The 21,484-nt window shown below is 49.0% G+C and overlaps 2 protein-coding genes across 6 annotated transcripts in view; one reads left to right on the forward strand and one right to left on the reverse strand.

Moving 5' to 3' along the window:
• Positions 1-21,484, forward strand: part of SLC36A1 (solute carrier family 36 member 1) — a 104,505-nt gene that overhangs the window by 50,820 nt on the left and 32,201 nt on the right. For 2 of the 4 annotated variants that reach the window (XM_019924767.3, XM_073802731.1), the window contains one exon: positions 1,052-5,564. The exons of the other annotated variants lie outside the window; for them this stretch is intronic. In XM_019924767.3, the coding sequence (XP_019780326.1) occupies positions 1,052-1,323 (272 nt within the window). In that variant the 3' untranslated portion in view covers positions 1,324-5,564. Of the gene's footprint in view, positions 1-1,051; positions 5,565-21,484 lie in introns of those variants that run through there. 4 annotated transcript variants of the gene reach the window in all.
• The window catches only part of FAT2 (FAT atypical cadherin 2), an 86,334-nt gene continuing 79,956 nt past the window's right edge, over positions 15,107-21,484 (reverse strand). Inside the window, exons 22-24 of one of the 2 annotated variants that reach the window (XM_019924765.3) lie at positions 19,165-19,318; positions 18,171-18,628; positions 15,107-17,111 (exon numbers count right to left, since the gene is read on the reverse strand). In XM_019924765.3, coding sequence (XP_019780324.2) covers positions 16,573-17,111; positions 18,171-18,628; positions 19,165-19,318 — 1,151 coding nt within the window. In that variant the 3' untranslated portion in view covers positions 15,107-16,572. The other variant, XM_019924766.3, reaches the window with a different exon arrangement.

Below are 21,484 nucleotides of genomic sequence, written 5' to 3' on the forward strand. Positions count from 1 at the left end.
TGCGGAGCACAGGCTCCAGATGCGCAGGCTCAGTAGTTGTGGCTCACGGGCCCAGTTGCTCGGTGGCATGTGGGATCCTCCCAGACCAGGACTCGAACCCGTGTCCCCTGCATTAGCAGGCAGACTCTCAACCACTGCGCCACCAGGGAGGCCCCTCTTTTTAAAAAATATTTATTTATTTATTTTTGGCTGCACTGGGTCTTAGTTGCAGCACGCGTGATCTTTGGTTGCAGCATGCAGACCTCTTAGCTGCAGCATGTAGACTCCTAAGTTGCGGCATGTGGGCTCTTAGTTGCGGTATGTGGGAACTAGTTCCCTGACCAGGGATCAAACCCGGGCCCCCTGCATTGGGAGTGGAGTCTTACCCACTGGACCACCAGGGAAGTCCCCCCCATTCACCTTTATCATCAGTTGCACCTTGCTTGTGTACACCTGGGCTGAGTTTCAGGTGTGGGAGCCACTGGTTTGTCCTGGCACAGGGACGCAGTCATCATGGGGGGCCTTGCTTCTGAGGTTGGCCTACGCACAGACCTGCTTCTCCTTTCCCTGTGTGAAAACGCTCTGTGCAATGGGGCTGATATGGGATCGTTCCAGAAGAAGGAGGGTTTTCTCCCCGTTTCGTTTCTTGTCATTCAAGTAGAGTGGTTTGTGTTGGAGGTACCCTCAGTGGTAAGAAGATGAGCAGTCGCTTAGAAAAGGTTCACCTCCTCTTCTGCTCTCCACTCGCTCTCCTTTGGTAGGACCGGGTTACCCTGGAATGTAATTTGGTTCCTTTTCCTCAGAAAGGTGGAAATCAAGGACTGTGGCAGGTGAAGTTGGGAAATCTGGTTTCCAGTCCCAGTTCTGCCATCCTTGCTGTGAGACCCGGGTCATGCCACATCTCCGGGCATCAGTTTTCTCATCTGTGGAATGAGAGATTGGACTGGATGATGTCTCAGCTTCCTTGGAGCTCTCCATACTATGAGAAGAACACTTGCTAAATTTGCTGAACAGTGAGGCGGTCTCTCTCAGCTCTGGGCAGTCATCAACAGGCGTGTCCTCTCTCCCACAGGCGTCTTGGCCATCCTCGTCCCCCGCCTGGACCTGGTCATCTCCCTGGTGGGCTCCGTGAGCAGCAGTGCCCTGGCCCTCATCATCCCGCCCCTCCTGGAGATCGCCACCTACTACTCAGAGGGCATGAGCCCCATCACCATCGTCAAGGACGCCCTGATCAGCCTCCTGGGCTTCGTGGGCTTTGTGGTGGGGACGTGTGTGACCCTCTACGAGCTGATCCAGCCCAGCAGCGCTCCCATCTTCGTCAACTCCACCAGTGCCTTTGTATAGCGGGCTGGGTGCGTTCCCTGCACCGGCCCACTCCGCCCTGTATGTTCCCCAGCACCTGGCCCCAGAGCCTCAGGTAGGGTCCAGGCTCTGGGGAGAGGCAAGGTTGCCATCCATGTACCCTTACCTGGCACCTGGGTTCCCTGAGCCAGATAGGGTTGAGGGCAGGGTAGAGAGTCGGCAGCAGATATGTGGGAGGTACCTCTAGGGGCAGTGCCATCTCTGTTCATTTGTACTTATTTTAACCCGGAACTTTTCAACTCTTTTCCCTGATCACGCCTTCCCCCCTTACTGCTTGCCCTTCTCCTTCTGACCCACCTCATCCAAATTATTCCTGTTGCACAGCTCACTTTATTTAAAAATTTTAATGTCTCTCACCTCATGTGTTCTCCTCGCCCGGGCCAGGCCTAGATGATGTCAGTGGAAATGCCCTTCTTTATGCCCTTGCCGGGCCCATCTCTTATCTCTCTCCCAAATATTTTACCTCAATATTTTCCTACCTGTTCAAGTCTCCACCTCGTAGTGGAGCCTACCTAGTAGTTTAAAACCAGCTGCCTGAAGCTGGAGTTTTTAGCCTTTCCTGTCTCTGGCGTGCTGTCATCCTCGGCGACACCTCCTCTTCTCCGGTTTCCTCGTGTGGGTCACGATACTGTTATGATCTTAGTTGCTGGAACTCCTGGAAGGTATCAAGTGCTGCCAAAGTTGAAAATATTTATATTTTATTTAAAATCAGCCTTTGTTTTTAGACTCCGTCTCTGGATCTGGGACTGTTGTGAATTGTTCCTTCTTCAGTAAACCCTTGCTCGGCTTCTCCCGCTGAGAAGAAGCTTAACGCAGGAGATGTCTGCTTAGACCCTCCGCACCCTTGGCCAGGGACTCCAGAGATTTTCATCAGGATCATCAGAGTGCGGACCTTTGTGGGGCACCATGGACCTTGCCTCCCGTTGACCAGCCAGATTTCCTACTGAGAAGACATGAAGGACTCAGGAGATGTTTGCCGGTGCACAAGGCCGAGGGGAAGGACGGACACGTGGGGTGTGTTTCTCTCCATAGGAGGCTTAGAAAATGGCTGCGTTGTGCATTCAGGCCTGTTTGCCAGCCTCAGCCCCTGACAGACAAGCGTCACGGCAACGTCCAGGAAGACACCCAGACTCTTGCCATGGACAAGAAGACGAGGCCAGTGTGCCCAGAGCGTGTGAGATTCAGTTCGTAGAGTTTGCAGCAGCTGGTCCGACACTACGAGTGGTGCTCAGTTGTTTACAATCCCCAGAGGATGAGGAGGATGGGCAGAAACAGTGCCCCGCCCCAAGCTGCCTCCAGGACCTGGACTTCCAATGGTTGGGGCTTCGGTCTCCTGTGTTCTAAACACTAATCATGCCCTTGTCTCTGCCCGCCTGCCCCCCAACCCCCCCCCCCGCTCCACCCCCCCATGCATGCCTCCCTGGGTATCAGAAAAGAAACAGCCTCAGGGCTGACTCACCTCAAGGTCGACCTTCGGGTTTGGGAACAAACTGCCGAGAAGGCAGGGGAAGGTCCCTTGCCTTGCTTTCGGCTGCCCCGTCTTCCCTCTTGGTGTGAGAAGTATTGCAGAAGGGTGTTCATTGACTCTCCATCTCTTGAGCTGTGTGTGTGTGTGTGTGTGTGTGTGTGTGTCTGTCTGTGTGTGTCTGTGTGTGTGTGTGTGTGTGTGTGTGTGTGTGTGTGTGCGCGCGCGCGCGCACACGCTCCCCTGCATATATAACAGGGTTCTGCTGTCCTGCTACCAGGCTCTTGCCTGAAAGTGGGGAGAACAGCACCACTTTATCAGGGGTTTTGTTTTTGTATTTCACCAAAGTTCCTAGGGGCTGTGACTCGCCCTCACAGCCCCAGCTTTTTCTTTCTCTTCTGTTCCAAAGCCAGATTCTCTCATTGCAGTGACTCCTGGCCCACCTAATAATTTATTCACTTAGGAAGATGCAGTCAGTGGTGATTTGTCTCCCTTAGGAAAGTGACACTTTCCTACATCCTTTCTGCTCTTCGGTGGTCACTCACAGGTGCTTACGTGACCAGGGTTCTAGCTGGAGGTGGCAGCAGCCCTGCCATCTGAAGGCTTTCCCTGCCCTCGGGCTTTCTCAGTAACTTCTAGTACCAAAATGTAACTTCAAGAACTGTCAGCTCCTCTTTGCAAGCCCCAACCAGCAGTCTTTCCAGAGTGGTCCTGAGAGTTGTTTTCAGCGAGAAGGTGCAGGCCAGTAGAAGGGGGTCAGATGTGTAGCCCACCCACAGCTTCCACGGCGGAGGCTCTGGGCACTGCTAGAGGCAGTCCTCTCCAGGTGGGTCTTGAGACCCGGACTGTGATGCTGGGACCTGAGGACTGGGTGGCACAATACTGAGGTCCTCTGGCCCCAGGTCTCTTGCTTCAGAGCCCCTGCCCAGGGAAGGTGGTGCATAGGAGAGACAGCTCTAGCCTTGGGGCTTCGGGAAGCTAGTTTGGCCTGGCCTGCGTCCTGTTCAATTGCTTTCCCGTGCTTTTGCTGCTTTGACAGCCCGATGGCATGGCTGCTTCAGGAGACCTAGGCAAGGCGGACCCCATGGGGACCTTCCGGCTAGTGCAGTTGCACAGCAATGAGGTATCGAGTAAAGGGTCGGCCAGAGGTCGTAGTGGAGGAAGCCCTTCCTCTTCTGGAAGCAGCCCGCGGGGCCAGCTCAGGGAAGCTTACTCCTCTGCTGCCCACAGGGCTGCTCAGTCAGGGGGCCCTCCCTGCTTTCCTCCCAGTGCTCTTAGGAACCAGCTGCCCAGCCTCTTCCTGGGCCCTACTTTAGTCTCTGATGAGAAAGCACCAGCATCAGTAAGAGACTGATTGGGGAGCAGCAGAGCGAAGGCTTTCAGGAGTGTGAGGCCACACCTGTCAGACCAAACCAAACCGTGGGGCTTTCTGGCCCACTGCTGTTGGGCTCTGTGTCCTCCTCCAGTCTCCCCAGGGCAGCCCCAGATTCCATCGGCCCAGAGGTAGCTTCTCAGAGCCCCTTGTTCTGTCCTGCAAATGCCGCTATTGGGAGCAGGTTTCCAACTCCCTGTAGGCAGTATACCTCTCCTTAAATGTAGGTTCTTGCTGGGAACAGCATGACCTGGCATCTACTATTCCCTTTTTCCTAGAAGTTGTACCATTCACAAGTGGCATTATTTATATTTATGTTGTGCTGTTGTCCAGCTGCTAGGAGCCCTTCATCTGCACAGAGGTATGTGACTGTGTGGCATGTCTTAGCCTAGAACCTGCCGCTTACACCCTCCTTCTCTGTCACTGACCTCTCCAGCCAACTTCACGGGCTGAGGCTCACCGTTCACTCTCTACCCCCAGGCAAACAGGTACATTAGGAAAATCCTTTCCCCCTCCCTGTTCGCCTCTCTTTTTTCCTAAAATGTCTCCCTTCCTAAATTGTAGAACATCATCTGTGTTTAACTACGTGTTCACCTCATGCTTTTTGGAAGTGCAGAGTCTCAATTTATGTCTGTTTACAGCTCCCTCTCTTCACTATTCACCGCAAGGGGGTCTGTATCAGTTTAGTTCATGGCCGATGGGACGTTAAGGCGAGACCCGGCATCGGCCCCGCTCAGAACACAAAGCTGCTTTGTCACGGTGGAAATAAAAAATGTAAGTGGCATGACTTGGTGTACAGGAGTCGGCTCGACGTCCGCCTTAGAATTAATTTTTTCAAAGTACATTACACGTCTCCAAGGGGAAAGGAGAGTGCTTTGTCTTTGAAATCACGGTCAATACTTTTTAGACAGTCCTGCTGGTTGCAAGGCCGTTTGCTCTCACAGCATCTGCCTGTGGCATTTCTTCCCTGTCCTTGTACCACTGGGTCCTTTCCTGGCCAGGAGACATAAACGGTGCTGATCTAAGGTTGCCAGAGTTGCAGTGGGGAGTGAGGGTGCCTGTTGTCAGCCGTGTTCTTTTGTTTCAATCAAGGTGGTGCTGTAGAAGTGATTTTGTTTTACTGAACAATAAAATCATGTGGCTCTGTTGTAGAACATGTCAGTGGATGTGTGAATAAGAGGAATATGAAAAACTACCCTCCAGCAGGTCTTGATAACAAGACAGTCCTGTGTATGTTATGTGCCTGCGTTGGATGTGTGTTTCCCGCATGGTATGTATAGAGACGTGGATCATGCTGGAGCTCATGGAAGATCTTATTTTGGGTTCTGCACACGATTCATGTGTTAAACTTTTCCTTAATAAATGAATTTTATTTTTGATGTTTGAGAGGTTGCAGTCTGTGTCCTTGTTTTCACTTTTTTTTTTTTTTTCTTTTTTTTGGTCACTCAGATCCCTTTACTAGATGTTATGCCAAAATGTTTCTGGTTTATGTCACAGAGCTCATCCAGGGGTGTAGTGGGAACAGCAGAACCATCTGTGGATGGAGAGTCCCCAAGAAAGGGCGGTAGTTATTTTTCTGTTAGACAATCCTGCCCTTCCTAAGTGTGCTCCTGCTTCTCTCAAAAACTTGAGTAGGAATTCTCAGCCCCCTCTGTGTGTGTCAGATGACCACCCAGGACAGTTGTGATGGTCAGTTTTAAGTGTCATGGTGGTTGGGCGATTGTATTGAATAACCCAGTTATTCAGTCAAACACTAACGTAGGTGTTGCCTTGAAGATGTTTTGTAGATGTGGTTAATGTCCACAGTCAGTTGCGTTTAAATAAAAAGATTATCTTCAAAATGTGGGTGGGCTTTGTCCAGTCAGCTAAGAGGACCTTAAGAGCAAAACTGAGGTTTCACTGAGAAAGAAATTCTGCAAGACTGCAGCATTGACTCCTGCCCGAGAGTTTCCAGCTGCTAGCTGGCCCTGTAAATTCTGAACTTGCCACCCTGCACAATCACTGAAGTCCTTGAAATGTCTGTCTGCCTGTCTGTGTCTCTCTCTCTTTCTCTCTGTTTCCCCCTCTTTGTCTCCCCCACCACCTCCTGTATATATGTAAGTATGAATATCTCCATCTTAACTCTTTCTGTGTCTCTGAAGAACCTGACTGATACCAGAGGTAACACCTACCTTTCTGGAAGTGACAAGATAGATTTCAGGACATGCAAGAGATGACTCCCTTTTTGTCACATTTAAGAGGAAAAACAAGGCCATCCAAGCTGCCCCTGAGATGATTTGAATACTGATCTTCATTGGCTGACTAGATTAGACTTGTCTAAAAGCAGAGCCCTCAAGGAACACTGTTGAGGTGTAAAACTTTACTGACAGAGGAAGGTGGGGAAAGTATGATGACTGTTTTCTATGATCAGTGTTATTACTGGAACTGGTGGTGGGTGGATAGGGGGGGTCAAAGGCATTCAGTGACTGTTCCGGGACACCAGCCAGCAAGGGGCAGAGTCCGGATATGTATGCGAGCCCTGTGGTTGCAGAACCCAAGCCCTTCCCAAGGCAGTGGCTGCCTTGCCCTCTTTGTTGCAGCCTCAGGAGGGAGGGCCACCCTTAGGGACTATTGAGAGGGTTAGAGAGAATGTTATAAAGTACCTGGCATGAAGGGCTTATGAAACATTTTATGAAACATTAGCTGAATTGAAGAAAACCAAGACTTAGAGGAAAGCAGTTTTACTTGTTTTTTTTCTTTTTTTTGGTTATGCATTCATTATAATCTTGTCTTGCTCACTGGCTTTGGGCAGAGCATTCAACCCTTCTTAGACTGTTCACCTCTTCATGTTTTTATTCCTGCTCCTGTCTGTACATAATGCCATAATCCCCCCTTCCAGGTAACCAAGGCCGTCAAGGTAAGCCCACTGCACCTGCACGGACATAAATTGAGTGACAGGGTCTGGATTTGGGTCCTAAGTCTAGCTAGGGCATTTTGCCAAGTAGGCTGGCTTCCTCAGACCTAGCCCATTGCAGACATGTGCCAAGAAACTGTGTCTTCAACTGGTACCCTTTACTAGACCCTTGGCCTTTGGTCTCCCCCACCTCTTTTTTTAAAAAATTGGGGAATAACTTACCTAAGTCACCTGTTTTTTAAGTGCACAATTTGATGAGTTTGGGCAAATGCATGCCGACCACCATTTCAATGAAGATCAGAATGTTTCCTTTACCACCCAAAGGTCCCTTGTGCCCCTCTGCAATCCCATCCCCATGCCACTCGGCCCTTGGAAACAACTGAACTGACTGTAGTTTTGCCTTTTCTAGAATGTCATATAAATGGAACGTTAAGTATGGTCCTTTCTGTCTGACTTCTTTCACTTTGCATAATGCTTTTTATATTCACCTCTGTTGTGACATGTATCAGGAGTTTGTTTTTATTGCGGAATAATATTCTGTTGCGTGGCTGAACCGTAGTTTATTTATTTACGAGTCTTTGGACATTTGGGTTGCTTCCAGTTTGGGGTGTTATGAATAAAGCTGCTATACATATTCACGTACAGATATCTGTGTGGACATACGTGTTTATTACTCTTTGGTAAATACCTTGGACTGGAATTGTGAGGTTGTGCGGTTAAGTGTATACTAACTCTGTAAGAAACTGGAAAATTGCTTTCCAAAGTGGATGTACCATTTTGGATTCTTAGCAACAATTTGTGAAAGTTCCATTTGCTCCATATCCTCACCAATACTTCATATTGTGGTTTTTAAAATTTTACCCATCTTAATGGATATGTAGTAGTACCTCATTGTGATTTTAATTTGCATTTGCCTAATGACTACTGATGCTGTGCATCTTTTCCTGGGCTTATTTACCATTGGCCTTTTTTTTAAAAAAAAAAAAACTTTTATTCATAGACAACGATTGTCTATGTAGAAATGCAAAGTACAGAAATACAGAATAAAATTTACCGCTAGAGACAATTAGCTCATTCACAATGATGTGCAGCCATTACCACTAGCTAATTCCAGAATATTTTTATCACCCCAAATGACAACCATATACACATGAAACACTTCCTATTCCCCCCTGTTTTAAAATGTACCTGGGATTTGTTTTAATTAGGTATGGTAAGGCACACGGAAACAGATATGACTGTCACAAAGGATGAAGTTTTTCTACTCGCAGATCCACAGAAACAGGAGGCAGAGCCACATGGGGAAGTGCCAGGGGTGATCCGGAGGCAGAAGAAGAGAGGGGGAAATGTGGGCAGGAGCCTTTATTGAGGTTTTTGTGGGAAAGGCAAGGCAGGGCAGGGTTAGCAAGCTGAGCAGACTTAGGGTTAGATAGGTAAACACTTTGAGCAGCCTGGGCTGTAGAGGTGGTCCCTAGTTGTCCATAACTGGTCCTGGGGTGATTGAGACTGTGTTCCAGACTGATTACATGAGTTGGGTTGGGGTTTGCACTCAGGACTGATTGATTTGCATTTCAAAGGGATGTCCTCAGGCAAGCTGTTTGCTTTCTCCAGGAGTTACCTGACTCTGGGAGGAGCAGTCCCCCCTCTGGGTCCACAAGGCCCTAAGATGTCAAAGCATCATAAAATACAGAAACCATGATTAATACACCCCCTCCTCCTAACCCCTAGCGGCTACTAATCTGCTTTCTGTCTCTATGGATTTGCTATTCTGGATATATCATATAAATGGAACCATGCAATATGTGACCTTCTTCTCTGGTTTCTTTCACTTTGCATAATGTTGTCAAGGTCCATGTTGTAGTATACATCAGTATTTCATTCCCAGGCAGCAAGCATGAGACTGTTTTCTGTTTCTTGGTTTTGTTACTCGATGTAACCAGCATCTTGATCACCTTGTCTCCTCCTCCTTCACCTTCCTCTTCATCAAGTTGACCATTTTCCTTCTTTTCTTGGTTCCCAAGTTCCCTGATTCCTTGGTTCTCTGGCCCCCTGGTCTATCTTCTTTAGCAAGGTATTCATTCAAATAATTTTCCTCCTTTAAAATTTGGTTTTTAAAAACATTAAGCTTTTTATTTTGAAGTAATTATAGATTCACAGGAAGGTGCAGGCAAATAGGGAGATCCAGTGCACTTTTCACCCAGTCTCTTCCAGTGTTGACAGCTCGCATAACCACAGCACATTATCAAAACCAGGAAATTGACATTGGCACAATCCTTAGCGCTCATTCTTGTTTCTCCAGTTATATATGCACTCGTTGGAGTGTGTGCATGTTCGTGTATGTGTGTTTGTGTGTGTAGCTCAGCAGTTTTATCATGTGTGGCTTCTTCTACCGCAATCAAGATGCTTAACTGTACCATCACCGCAAGACTCCTTCATGCTACCCCATTACAGACACATCCATGCCCTGCACCTTCCCAACATCCCCTAACCCCTGGCAACCACTAATCTGTTTGTTCTTCATCTCTGTCATTGTTACTTCATGAATGTTCTATAAATGTAATTATACTTTGTGTCCTTTTGAGTTTGGCTTCTTTCACTCTGTAATTTCCTTGAGGATCATTCATGTTGGTGCATGTATGAAGCGTTCATTCCTTTTCATTGCTGAGTAGTATTCCATGGTATGGATCTACCACAGTTTGTTTATCCATTCACCCATTGAAGGAAATTTGCATAGCTTCCAGGTCTGGCTATTACAAGTAAAGCTGCTGTGAATACTCATGTACAAGTTTCTTTATGAAGATAAGTTTTTATTTCTCTGGGATGTTATGTCAGTACAATTGCTGGGTTGTATGGCAAGCCCGTTTTTAGTTTTAAAAGTATTTTGCAAACCATTTTCCAGAGTGGCTGTACCATTTTACGTTTCTGTCAGCAATGTGTGAATGATCCAGTTTCTTTGCATTCTTGCCAGCATTCGGTGATGTTATTTTTTATTTTAGCCATTTATCAGACCTTGTAAATGTTTTGTTAGATTTATACCTAAGTATTTAATTTTCTTTGGAGCAATTGTAAATGGTAATGTGTTTTTTATTTCAGTTTCCACATGTTCATTGGTAGTATATAGAAATGAAATTTATTTTTGAGTGTTAAACCTGTCTTATGACCTTTCTGCACTCACTTTGTAGTTCTGTGAGTGTTTGGTTAAAATTCTGGGGATTTTCTGTGTAGATAGCACATGTTGTCTACAAATAGAAGTAGTTGTACTTCTTTTATGATCTGTATACCTTTTTTTTTGGTCTTATTGCACTGGCTAGAACTTTCAGTACTGTGTTAAAAAAGAGTGGTTCCAGTAACATCCTAGCCTTGTGCCTGATCTTACAGGGAAAGCCTTCAGTCTTTCACCTTTCAATATGATGCCAACTGTAAGATTTTTATAGAAGTTCCCCCTCTCTTCCTGTACTGAGAGATTTTTCTTGAAAGAATGGCTTAATTTTGTTGAATGCTTTTTCTGCATCAATTGCTATAATCTTACATTTTTTCTGTTTTCACTGGTCAATATGGTAGATTAAATGGATTCATCTTTGAATATTGAACCAGCCTAGCTTACCTAGAATAAATCCCACTTGGTCATGGAATATTTATATTATATATATATTATATATAATATATACATGGATTGTTTTTTGTTTTTTACTCACCCTGACATTTACTCTGACAAATGGAGGATCCAGACTGGTGCCTTTTTATAAATGAGCAAACCATATGCCGTAACTGCAATTCTTGGCCTACGTGTACTTTTGCCTCAGGCCAGGTTCCCAGCTGCTACCGTGTTACCTAAAGGCCACATATGTTTCCTTAGGACAGAGTTCCTCAGCCTTGATATTGTGTTCATTTTGGGCTGGATCGTTCTTTGCTGTGGGGACTGTCTTGTGCACTGTAGGGTGATTAGCAACATCCCTGGTCTACCCACTAGATGCCACTTGCACCCTGCCAGTTATGACAACCCAAAGTGTCTCCAGACATTGTCAAAGGTCCGTGTGTGTGTGTGTGTGTGTGTGTTGGGGCAGGGGTATGTTTGGAAATCACCACCCTCTCCATCAAGAACCACTGCCTTAATACACTTAGCCCGTAACTACCCCAAGCTGGGGGGATGTCTTTTTGTCTTGGCTGGGGAACAAAGGTGTGTGGTCATGGATACTCTGAAAAGATCTGCCTCTTTTTTTTTTTTTTTTTTTTAAGATCTGCCTCTTTAATAGCAGTGATAAAATATCTAACATCTCCTAAACATTTACTATGCCAACCGTGCCAAGCACTTTACCTATATTATTTTCTTGGGTGCTCAGATCCAGTGAGGGAAGGTGCTGGTAATAATCCCCACTTTTCAGACTGAGGCATAAAAGGTTAAATGACTTGCCCAAGATAACACATTTTCTATTATTATTATTATTATTATTTTTGGCCACACCACACGGCATGCGGGATCTCAGTTCCCTGTCCAGGGATTGAACCCACGCTCCCTGCAGCGGAAGCGCGGCGTCCTAACCACTGAACCTCCAGGGAAGTCCCCAAGATCACACATTTTCTAAATGGTGGACTCAGGTCTGTCTGACTCCAGACCTCATGTTTTTGCTCGAAGGATTCACTTCCCTGCTACCTGATTCTGTCACTCCTCCCCTCACATCCCTGGGTGGACACAGTGTATCTCCAGGCCCTGCTCTGGGTACCTAGCTCCTCCCACATTCCGACCCCAGGATGCTTTCCCCGCCCTGTGCTCCACAGTCCCTCCACTCCCACCCATCAGAACCACCCAGCACTGCGGAAATACTGAAAACCTTCAGGCCTTCCTTTTGGGCTGTTCTCTTAGCCCAGCTGGCCCTTCTCCCTGTGCTCCATCTGAAGCTCAACTTTAAGACCCCGCTCCAGTGGCTGCTGCTCTCTAGAACCTTCCCTGGCCGCTTCTGTCAGAATTTATGGCTTCCTTCTTGGTGATGCTGTAACACTGCTTCTCTGGTTAACCTCCTCGCTACTGATGCTAGAGAGATGTGACGACTTGGCCACTTCCCCAGATCACGAGTTGATTGCGGTGTTGATGGGATCAGGATGAGTGCCAGTCTGTGGGGCTAATCGTGTATCTGGAATTGGCTGGTTACTAAATTCAGTGTCGTCTCCTTCAGGAGAGAATGGTGTCCCGGCCTGTGAGGAGTTGACATCACTCTATTAATTTTGAGTTTCCTATTGATCTAACCAAGCACTTTCCTTGGTTGGACCTTGTAGGTCTGTTGAGGAATCATGAGAAAATTCAGAAGGCTTGTCGTTCCCCAGCCCTGTCCTTGAGAATGATGCTGCTCTTCTTTCGGTGCCACAGCCTGTGCCTCTCCTCAAGGTGGAGCTGGCAAAGTCACCGAGAACTCCCAAAGCCTGTCCTCAGATGCTGCAGCGTGGGCTGTTGTTCTGCACCTGGGCCCGGTGTCTTCACAGGCAGGCGTTTCACCCATTCATGGTGTGGCACCAGGAGGATGGGGCAGCTGTTCTCTATGGGACCAGCATGGGCCCTGGGCAAGTCACTCCATATCTCAAAACTTTACATACTGTATCTTTTTCCCCCTCTATCTTATAGAATCTCTATAATCTTCAGTCCACATGAGAGTGGTTTGGCTCTGTCTGCCCTTCTTCTACCCCCAGATATTCACTTTTTGCGGCTCTCCCCACAAGACCTGATGTGTGTCCCTCCAGAGCACTGCTCTGATTCCTGGAAGATGTATCTACCTTCTCCATAAGGCCTTGAGAAACTCCGTGTGATGGTGCGGCAGTGCAGGCTGTCCATCCGAGGAGCTGTCTCACAATTCCCTTGCCATTGGTCCTGGTGGATTACAGGTGCCCCTGGTGGATTACGGCTGCCCTTCCTCGTGCGACGTGGTTGTGAGTCCTCGCCGCTCCCCCCAGCCCCGCCCCCTTCCTAGCTGCCCTCCTCTAGCAATGCCCAAGGTTACCGTGTCGCTCTTAAGGCCCAGCCTCAGAACTGGATGCAGGATTACAAGGGTGGTCTGGAGTTGAGCCCTGGGGTTGAGCAGACATTCCAGCTGTTAACACCACTTAGAATTATAGTGACGTTCTTGGCCTCTGAACTCAGTTGGATCCTTGGACTAGTTTCTGCTATTCTTCAGTCTTCTGATATCCTGTATTTATAATTGGTTTCACGAACCCAAATGTAAGGCATAGTTCTGGAGTCCGGCAGCCCTGGATTGAATCCTGACCCTGTCACTCATGAACTGGGTGACTTCACTTTGAGTCACTACTGTAAGTTACAAGCCACTTAATTTCTGGATGCCTCCTGTTCCTTCATCTGTAAAACAGAGATGACAGTACTTACGTTATGCATTTTTGGTGAGGATTAAGTGAGATAAGACATGCCAAGTGCTTGCACAGCTCCTGTCATACAGCAAGTGCCAGTAGTGGTGGTGAGGATGATTATGGTGAGCTGTGTTTTCACCTGGGTCAGGTCAGGAGGCCTAGGTCTGGGTCTCTGCCTTTCTCTGACACTGTCACGCTGTGTCAGACTCAGGACGTTTGGAATCAGAACCCCAGTGCCTTGAGATGCGAGGATTTCCCTGAAAACCTTCTCTTCTGCGGCTCTGCTTCTTGGTCCCAGAGAGCCCTCTAGTGGCTGATCCGTGAAGGTGCAGGCTCAGGAGGAAAAAGGGAAGGAGGGGACAGGTGGGGACAGAGGTGGGCTGGGTGGAGAGAGGCTCCCCATCCAGGAAAAGAGCATGTGGTATTTTAGGGAGATGCCAAGGCTGGTGTCAGACGTGAATGTGGTGTCACTGCTGTGAAGTTCTACCTGTGGAACTTCACACAAACCCCTTCTCCTCTGCAGGCCTCAGGGTGAGGAACATTGAGAACAAAGATGGACTAGATCCGTGTTTCCCAGAGATGATCTAGAGGGCCTTAGAGAGTCATTGTGAAAACCAGAATGTTTATGTATCTTCATGTGCGCTACAAAAAATAGGAATTTTCAGATCTTTTCTTTTATGGATGTTATCCTTTTAAGGTGAATAAAAACATTTTTTAAAATCTAAGTGCAGTAAAAACAATTTAGTAAATAATAGTACAGGTGTTATTCTATCAGGAAAAAAATCATAAAAGTGTTAGGCAAAGCAACAGAAGTTTGGGCGACACTGGACTAGGTTATTTGTGATTTCCCGCACAGTTCAGATAAGTTAATCCTATTTGTATACTACCCAGTATTGTTCCCTAGCATGATGGTCACCAGTTATTGTTTATGCTGCTATAAGCTCTTTGAACTTATCCCTGAGAATAGGGATGTTATTTACTCTTCATTTTACTGAACAGTGAGAGGCCCGGTCATACCTGCCTGAGGCCACGTTAGTGTGTGGCACAGCAGTTTGGAACCGAGCCCATCGGACCCCAGAGCCAGGGTCTGCTGTGGTGCCTCCCATGGACGTGCCTTCTCTGCCCACCTGCACTGGGAGCCTGTCAGCAGGGACTGGACTGTCCAGTCTTGGTGTTGTACCCTCAAGGCCCGCACGGACCAGGTTGCCTGGTGACATTCACGTCCAGCTGGGCTTCGGGGCGAGCTGTGGAGCAGCGCCAAAGGCTAACTCTGGGCATCAGGAGGCTGGCCTTCCAAACCTGCGATATTGTCCCCTCTCCCTGACCAGTGTGATGTGTGGCCAAGGGTGCTGGCCGGGGTGGGGGGCGGTCAGCAGTCCTGAAGTCTTGTCCAGGGCCTTTCATTCACCTCTGCTTAGCAGACTTGTCCACTAACTATGCACAGTTGTATTAGAACTAGAGGACTTTTTTCCAAATAGTGTCCTGGGCCCTTCTCCCAGAGGTTCCGATTTTATATGTGTGGGCCTCAGAGATATGTATTTTAGCCATTTTGCAAGGTTTGAGAATCATGATGCTTAATGACCTCTGGGGCCCCTTCCAGCCCCCAAATTCCACGAACCTCAGCTTGGAAGGGCCTGTAGACCCTTGTGACCTTCCCCTGACCAAACAGCCTAAGTGACACGGAAAATAACAGTAAAAAAGATATTTTATTGTTAAAAAAAAAAACAACAACCAAATATGTCCAGTAAAACCAGGCATCCCGTCACTCACGCTCACAGTCGCCCGCACAGCCATGAACCATGCACACAAACACCCTGTCACCCACACAGCTCCCTCGTGCTGGAGGCAGCAGCCCTATGGGTAAGAGTGGCTATTGCTCTTCCTTTAGACTTTTGTCTCCAGAAGCAAGACACATGAAAAGGCAGTGGACCGGAGACAGGGGTTGGCAGGTGAGGGAGTGGCAAGGCCACCAGAAGTCTCTGGTCCCTACCACTCCGGGCTACATATGTTCTGCACATGTGTACATACGTACTGTACATAAGCACCCACATGTGCAGACACATGCCCACAATGACCCTCCATGCATAGGGTTGAGTCGCTGCAGGTAACACTTGGATTGGCAGGCCTCTGAAACAGAGGGGCAGGAAAGGATACTCCTGATGTCCGGCTCCCTGCTTCCACCCTTCCCTGCATAGGAGTTCCGACTTCCTTGTGTCTATGGAAGAAAAATCCCTTTGGGGCAACTCATCCAGACAGCAAGGTTGAAAAGTGCCTAAGAATTTTTTTAAAAATGAAGAATGATGTCCTTCTTGCCTTTGGCCCAAAGTGCTTGCGAAACTTGGGCTGACGAACCCAGAGTTCCATGAGGTCTGAACTCTTTAACAAAGACGGTTCAGGGGCTGCACAGATCCTGGCAGGCCCTGGCTAGTAGAAAGTCAGGCTTTAAGTCAGACTTAAAGAGGAGGCTCAAGGTGCTTGGAATTAGATTAGAGGAGTGGGACCTCCAGGAACCTGAGGCCAAGTGATGCTCCTTAGGAACCCTTGTTGCCATAGTTCACTGTCTTATGCCTGATGCCTGGCTCGGTGCCTGACATGGAGCAGACTCTGCAGCGAGGCAGGCAGGGCATACAAGTGACATGTGGTAGCTGCTCCCCTGCTGCTCACCGCTCAGCCCCTAGGAGGACACCCTGTTGCCCTGCAGGGTCGGTGACCTTGGACCTTGTCTCTCAGCAGCTGTGGTGCTTGCCTGTGAGGCATGATCCCACCTCGGCCTGCAGAGTGTGCAGCAACGGGCAGGTCTAAGAATGTGCCCGACAGGCCCGTTCAGGCCCTGACTCCCTAGGAATTGTCAGGGAGACGCACACTGCCTTTTACCCATCCCAGGAGTCAGATTTTCCTGGGTGTCCAGGGTAACGGCTCTGTGCACACCCTTTCTGCCGGGGGCCCTAGTGCTGTTTCTGGAGCTCTACCCTCAGCTTCCCTCCATCCTCAGGGACTAGCTGGGGGTCTGGAAGAGCACATTTCAAGATGTGGCAACCCGGACTGGGTATGGGGGCTTCCCTCCCAGTTTCCCAGCCATGCTCAACTCGCTCCCCGCCAGACAGGGGAAGGCGCCAAGTCCTCGGCCTCCCCCTTGCCTCCGTCTGAGGGCAGCTAGAACATGACCTCCTCACAGCTCCCATAATCACTCTCCACCATGTCAGAGCCCTCATAGTTGGGGGGGGCCTGGGGCTGGCCCCGGCCCGTGGGACGACCGCCCCCTACCTCGCAGTCGGCGTAAGAGGGCCCGGCCCGGCTGAGGCGCATGCTCACCCCCTTGTAGCCCCCTTCTGCCAGGCAGGGCCCTGGCCCTCCCCCTCCCTGCTGGAACTGCGAGTGGTAGTAGCTGATAGCTGTGTACTCGTTGAGACAGGGGGCCAGCAGGTGCTCCCGGGGACTGGGGGGCCGTCGGGGGATCAGATCTTCCAGGTTCTGGTTGCTGTAACGGGGTGGAAGGGGTGCTCGCTTGTTTTCCATCTCCAGTGGGAAGGGGAAGCCCCCGTAGAGGGCAGTGGGGTCCGGCATCACAGCTGGGTTCCGGTGGCAGCGAGGCGATGGCAGCAGAGGGCCGGGGGTCCCTTCGGAGCGGGGGTATTCCCAGCGTTCCTTCCTGGAGTAAGTTGGGGGCCAGACTGTGGCTCCACCTGGGTACACTGAAAGGGAACAGCAAGACAGGGTGAGCTCTGAGTTTCCCTGGTGAAAGCTCCGACTGGCCTTAGAGCTGCTCTACGTGACTTAGCATGTGGTACAGATGGGCCGAGGAGTCGGTGGGTGTGTGGCCCGTCTGTGTGTTGTCTCTGGCGGCTTAGATTAATATCTAGAATCCAATGGGGTCAAGTTCAAAGCCAGAGGTTTAACTCAAAGCCAGCCCATCTTGTAAATTTGTGCCACTGATCCAAGGGTCAGTGGATAAGGGAAGAATCTGAACGGCTCCATGCATCCCACCCCCATTCCTGGAGACAGCAGCTCTATCCCAAGTCCTACTGGTGAGTTTTGTCTCCTTAATTGAAGGAAACAAACACATATTTTGGACTAGGAGGTGTGATGGCATCTGTCACAGAGGGTGATTAAATGAGATGTGACTTCGAAGGTTGGAGACCAGGCCTCCTTGGTCCTACCTCTGTCCCTGCTACTGAATAGTTGGGTAAGTTAGAATAAGTCACTGTGGCTTTATGGGTCCCAGTTATGGGACCCAATTTGCAGAAAGAGCAAATACTTGTTTTAACTATTACTGAATAAGCCAGAAAATATAAAGTGCTTTACAAATTCACCTCCTTTTGAGCCAAAGATGAGAGGGGGTGAAGGTCCCTCCTCTGGGTCAGCCAGGTCTGGCCCAAGGCTACTGTACCTCTAGACTGGGCAGCCAGAAGCTTGGACAACTGCCTCTCTTTCCCTTTCCAGAAAAGCATAAATATACAGAAGCCCCCTTTTCACTTCAGGGATCCTACCCACCCCATCCAGGGTCTACAGGTTTCTGCCATGGACATCAATCCTGTGGAATGTCTTGGAATTTAGGGGAGTAGATCATGGTACCGCGGAATGAGGCACAGACTCTGAGTCCAGAGACCCGGGACCTGATGCAGCCCACTAGTGCACCGTGACCTTGACCACGTCCCTTCATGGACTGGATGGTGGCTCAGATAATGGAGTGTTTCAGTCTATTACCCTGTTCCATCAATCCCAGAAGCTAAAGGCCTGTGGGCTGTACTGACCCATCTCCTCGCCTGACCAGGTCCTCTTAATGATGGCCTCATTTTCAGAGTGGGAAGAGACCACCACCGGCGGGAGTCTGGGAGGCACGCTGCAGACCACTGGCCGTTGCTTAGAGCTGGGTCCAAAAGTGACGAGTTCATTTGGACCTGAGGTCTTGCTGGGCTCCACTTGGTTCAGGTTGTTGCAGGCGCTTGTGCTCAGGGAGTTGAGCTCAATGGCAGGTGTGGCTTGGGTGTCAACACCAACACTCCTGGCCAAGAGGTCTGGGTCCTCCATGGCCACGGGCTTGTGGGACTTGCAACGGCGGCAGTAGAAGAGAAGCCCAGTAGAGATTATGACAATGACCAGTAGGACCACTATGATGATCAGAATCTCCTGCTGTCCCCAGTCCCCCCTTTTGATCTCAGGGGTGACAAGACAGTGTCCTTCTGAGCAGCCCCTTGATTCCATTTCACACCTGCGGACACAGAGAAGTAGTCAGGGGACTGAGTCACTATACTGCCCTTGCCACGTCCCCTCTTAAAAGATGTATGGGATCAAAACCCCTGCACTCAAGCCTGCCTCTCCAATTTCCCACCAAAAAAAAAAAAAAGTAATTTACCCCCAGGCCGCTTTCTGGAAAGTCACGGTCCAGAGCAAGAGAATAAGAACTTTTGCTACTTTCAGACTTCAGCAAAGATCAGAACTGCCTGAAAATCTGGTAGAAAGTGCAGATTCCTTGGTCCCAGCCTAGTGAGTCCAATTCAGTAGGTTCAGAATAGGGCTTGGGAAATCTGTCTTTTTAACGAGCACCACCCCTCCCAGAGTGTTCTGATGCAGGTGGTGGGAGAGAGAAGCCTTGACACGTGGAAAAGGCCAAGAAGCCAGGTAACCAGAGCACTCAGCCCCTGGCTGCCCATTGGCCTCTCTAGGGGTCAGAGTGCAGAGGTCATCCCCCAGTGGTGCCACACTCAGGGAGAGGAACCAGTGGCAGGGGACCTCTCCTGTGCTTACCTGTCTCCCATGTAGGGGTGAGGGCAGATACAGGGGGCTCCTTTGGGGGAAGAGATGCAAGTTCCACCTTCCAGGCAGGGCATCGAAGTGCAGTTCTCCTTCCTTTGTTCACAGTGCCTCCCGGAGAACTGTGAGGGGCACGTGCAGACATAGCCTGGGGAGAAGGGCAGGGCCATGAGAGAGCACTCTGGTCCAGTGGCCCCAGGGGACAGGTTCTCGTGTGTTCGCAGATCCCAGTGTTCACACTTAGTTATTGAGTGCCTCTCTCTGCCACATGCACCGTGGTAGGCACTGGTGCCCTGCTGGACAAGATGGTTGGATCCCTGCCCTCAAACAACTTACAGACTACAGAGAATAGGCATCTAAAGGATAATAATGAGTATCGTCATCCTAGACAACACTATTTATTGTAATCATTGTTCTAAGAATCTTCATGTATTAGCTCGTTTGATCCTCCCGACAGCCCTGAGATTGGTTACTGTTATTGTCCTCATCAGGGACAGGTACAAGTTGATGGCAGGTCAGGGAATGAGGCTCGGGGAATGCATGCCATTTGCTCAGGGTCACACAGCAAGCAAATGGCAATTTGGGGGTTCAAACTGAGATAGTTATAGATAATATCAGTATATTAGTAATTATCATAAAAATTAGTTTTATTGAAGGGAAGCATTGTGGAAAGGAGTTAGCCTAAACTAGGCACCAGGGGAGGTTTCCTGGAGGAGGTGATATTTTAGTTGAGACCTGAAGGTTGAGTAAAAATTAGCCAGGCAAAAAGATAAAGGGGCAAAGAGGAAGATGTTTCAGGCAGAGGAGAACGTGTGCAAAGGTTTGGAGGAGAGGGTGTGGCATGTCACCAGGGTGGACCAGCAAGTGGGAGGGGCCAGGGCATAGAACCCACAGGCAGGAATTAGGAATTGGGACTCCATCTGAACGGCATCTGAACGGCAAGGGGAAGCCACTGCAAGATTCTAAGCAGGAAAGCGATGTGCTCATATCTACATTGTTTAAAGATCTCTCTGGTGCCCTGCTGGAAGATGCTAGTGGAGGGAGAGAAGCAGGAGAGCAGGGAGGTGGCTGGTGCAGAAGAAAAGAAGAGAGGTGATGGGGACTGGGGTCAGACCAATGGCGGTGGGGATGCAGAAGTGATGGACTCCTTGGGTATCTTAGGTAGAAATGACAGTATTATTTGTCAGGCAAAGATTAGAAAATGGGAGAATGCCAAGTGTTGACAGAGATGTAGGGGCCTAGGAATCTCACGCACTTGCTGGTGGAAGTACAGACTGCTGCGGCCATGCTGGACAGCAGTCTGACCCGATTTAGTCAAAGTAACTATTTGCATACTCTGAGTATGTGAATTCCGTCTCTGGGTGGTGCGTATGTATGTGTGTATGTGTGAAAAGTTCTCACATAGGTTTGTAACATGATGTGGGAGGATGTTCAGTGCAGCATTGTTGATGGAGGTGGGATGTCCATTGCTGGGAGAGTCCAGAGGGGAAAGGTGAGCGCGTGCACGCCTTGGAGTATTGAGCCTCAATTAAAAGCAATGAATAAGAATTACTCGTGGCAGCGTGGATGGAAAACTGTAAAACATGATATACCAGTTATATAAGTTAGAAATTCAAGCATGTGAAAAACAGTTCTTACATTTTGAAAGAACTCATTTTAAAACTTTAAATGTTTGCCTATGGGTTTGAGGAAGGGAGAAGGCAGTGGAGTATAAAGGGCAATAAGAAAGAGAAACTGGGCTTCCCTGGTGGCGCAGTGGTTAAGAGTCCGCCTGCCAATGCAGAGGACACGGGTTAGAATCCTGGTCCCAGAGGATCCCGCATGCCGCGGAGCAACTAAACCCATTCGCCACAATTACTGGAGCCTGCGTTCTAGAGCCCATGAGCCACAACTACTGAGACCTGCACGCCTAGACCCTCTGCTCCGCAACAGGAGAAGCCACCGCAATGAGAAGCCCGCGCACTGCAACGAGGAGTAGCCCCCGCTTGTCACAACTAGAGAAAGCCCGCACACAGCAACGAAGACCCAACGCAGCCAAAAATAAATTTTAAAAAAAAAGAGAGGGAGAGAGAAACTTAGCACGCACCAATGATGACACTGAGATGTGTGATGACTACAGCCTTCTACATCAGAGGTCCCCATTCGTACCCTTCCCCCATCCAAAAAAAAAGGAGAAAGAAAGATAGTTCTTGTTGAGGGTGAAAGAAGACTACTGGCCTCCCCTGGTGTAAACCTAGCAGATCCCTACTCGTTACTCACCAGACAGTAAGGGGAAGAGGCGGCTATTTCCCCTGAGACCTACACCCTGAGCACG

This window comes from Tursiops truncatus, chromosome 3, assembly GCF_011762595.2.
Source record: "Tursiops truncatus isolate mTurTru1 chromosome 3, mTurTru1.mat.Y, whole genome shotgun sequence".
Lineage (NCBI taxonomy): Eukaryota > Metazoa > Chordata > Mammalia > Artiodactyla > Delphinidae > Tursiops > Tursiops truncatus.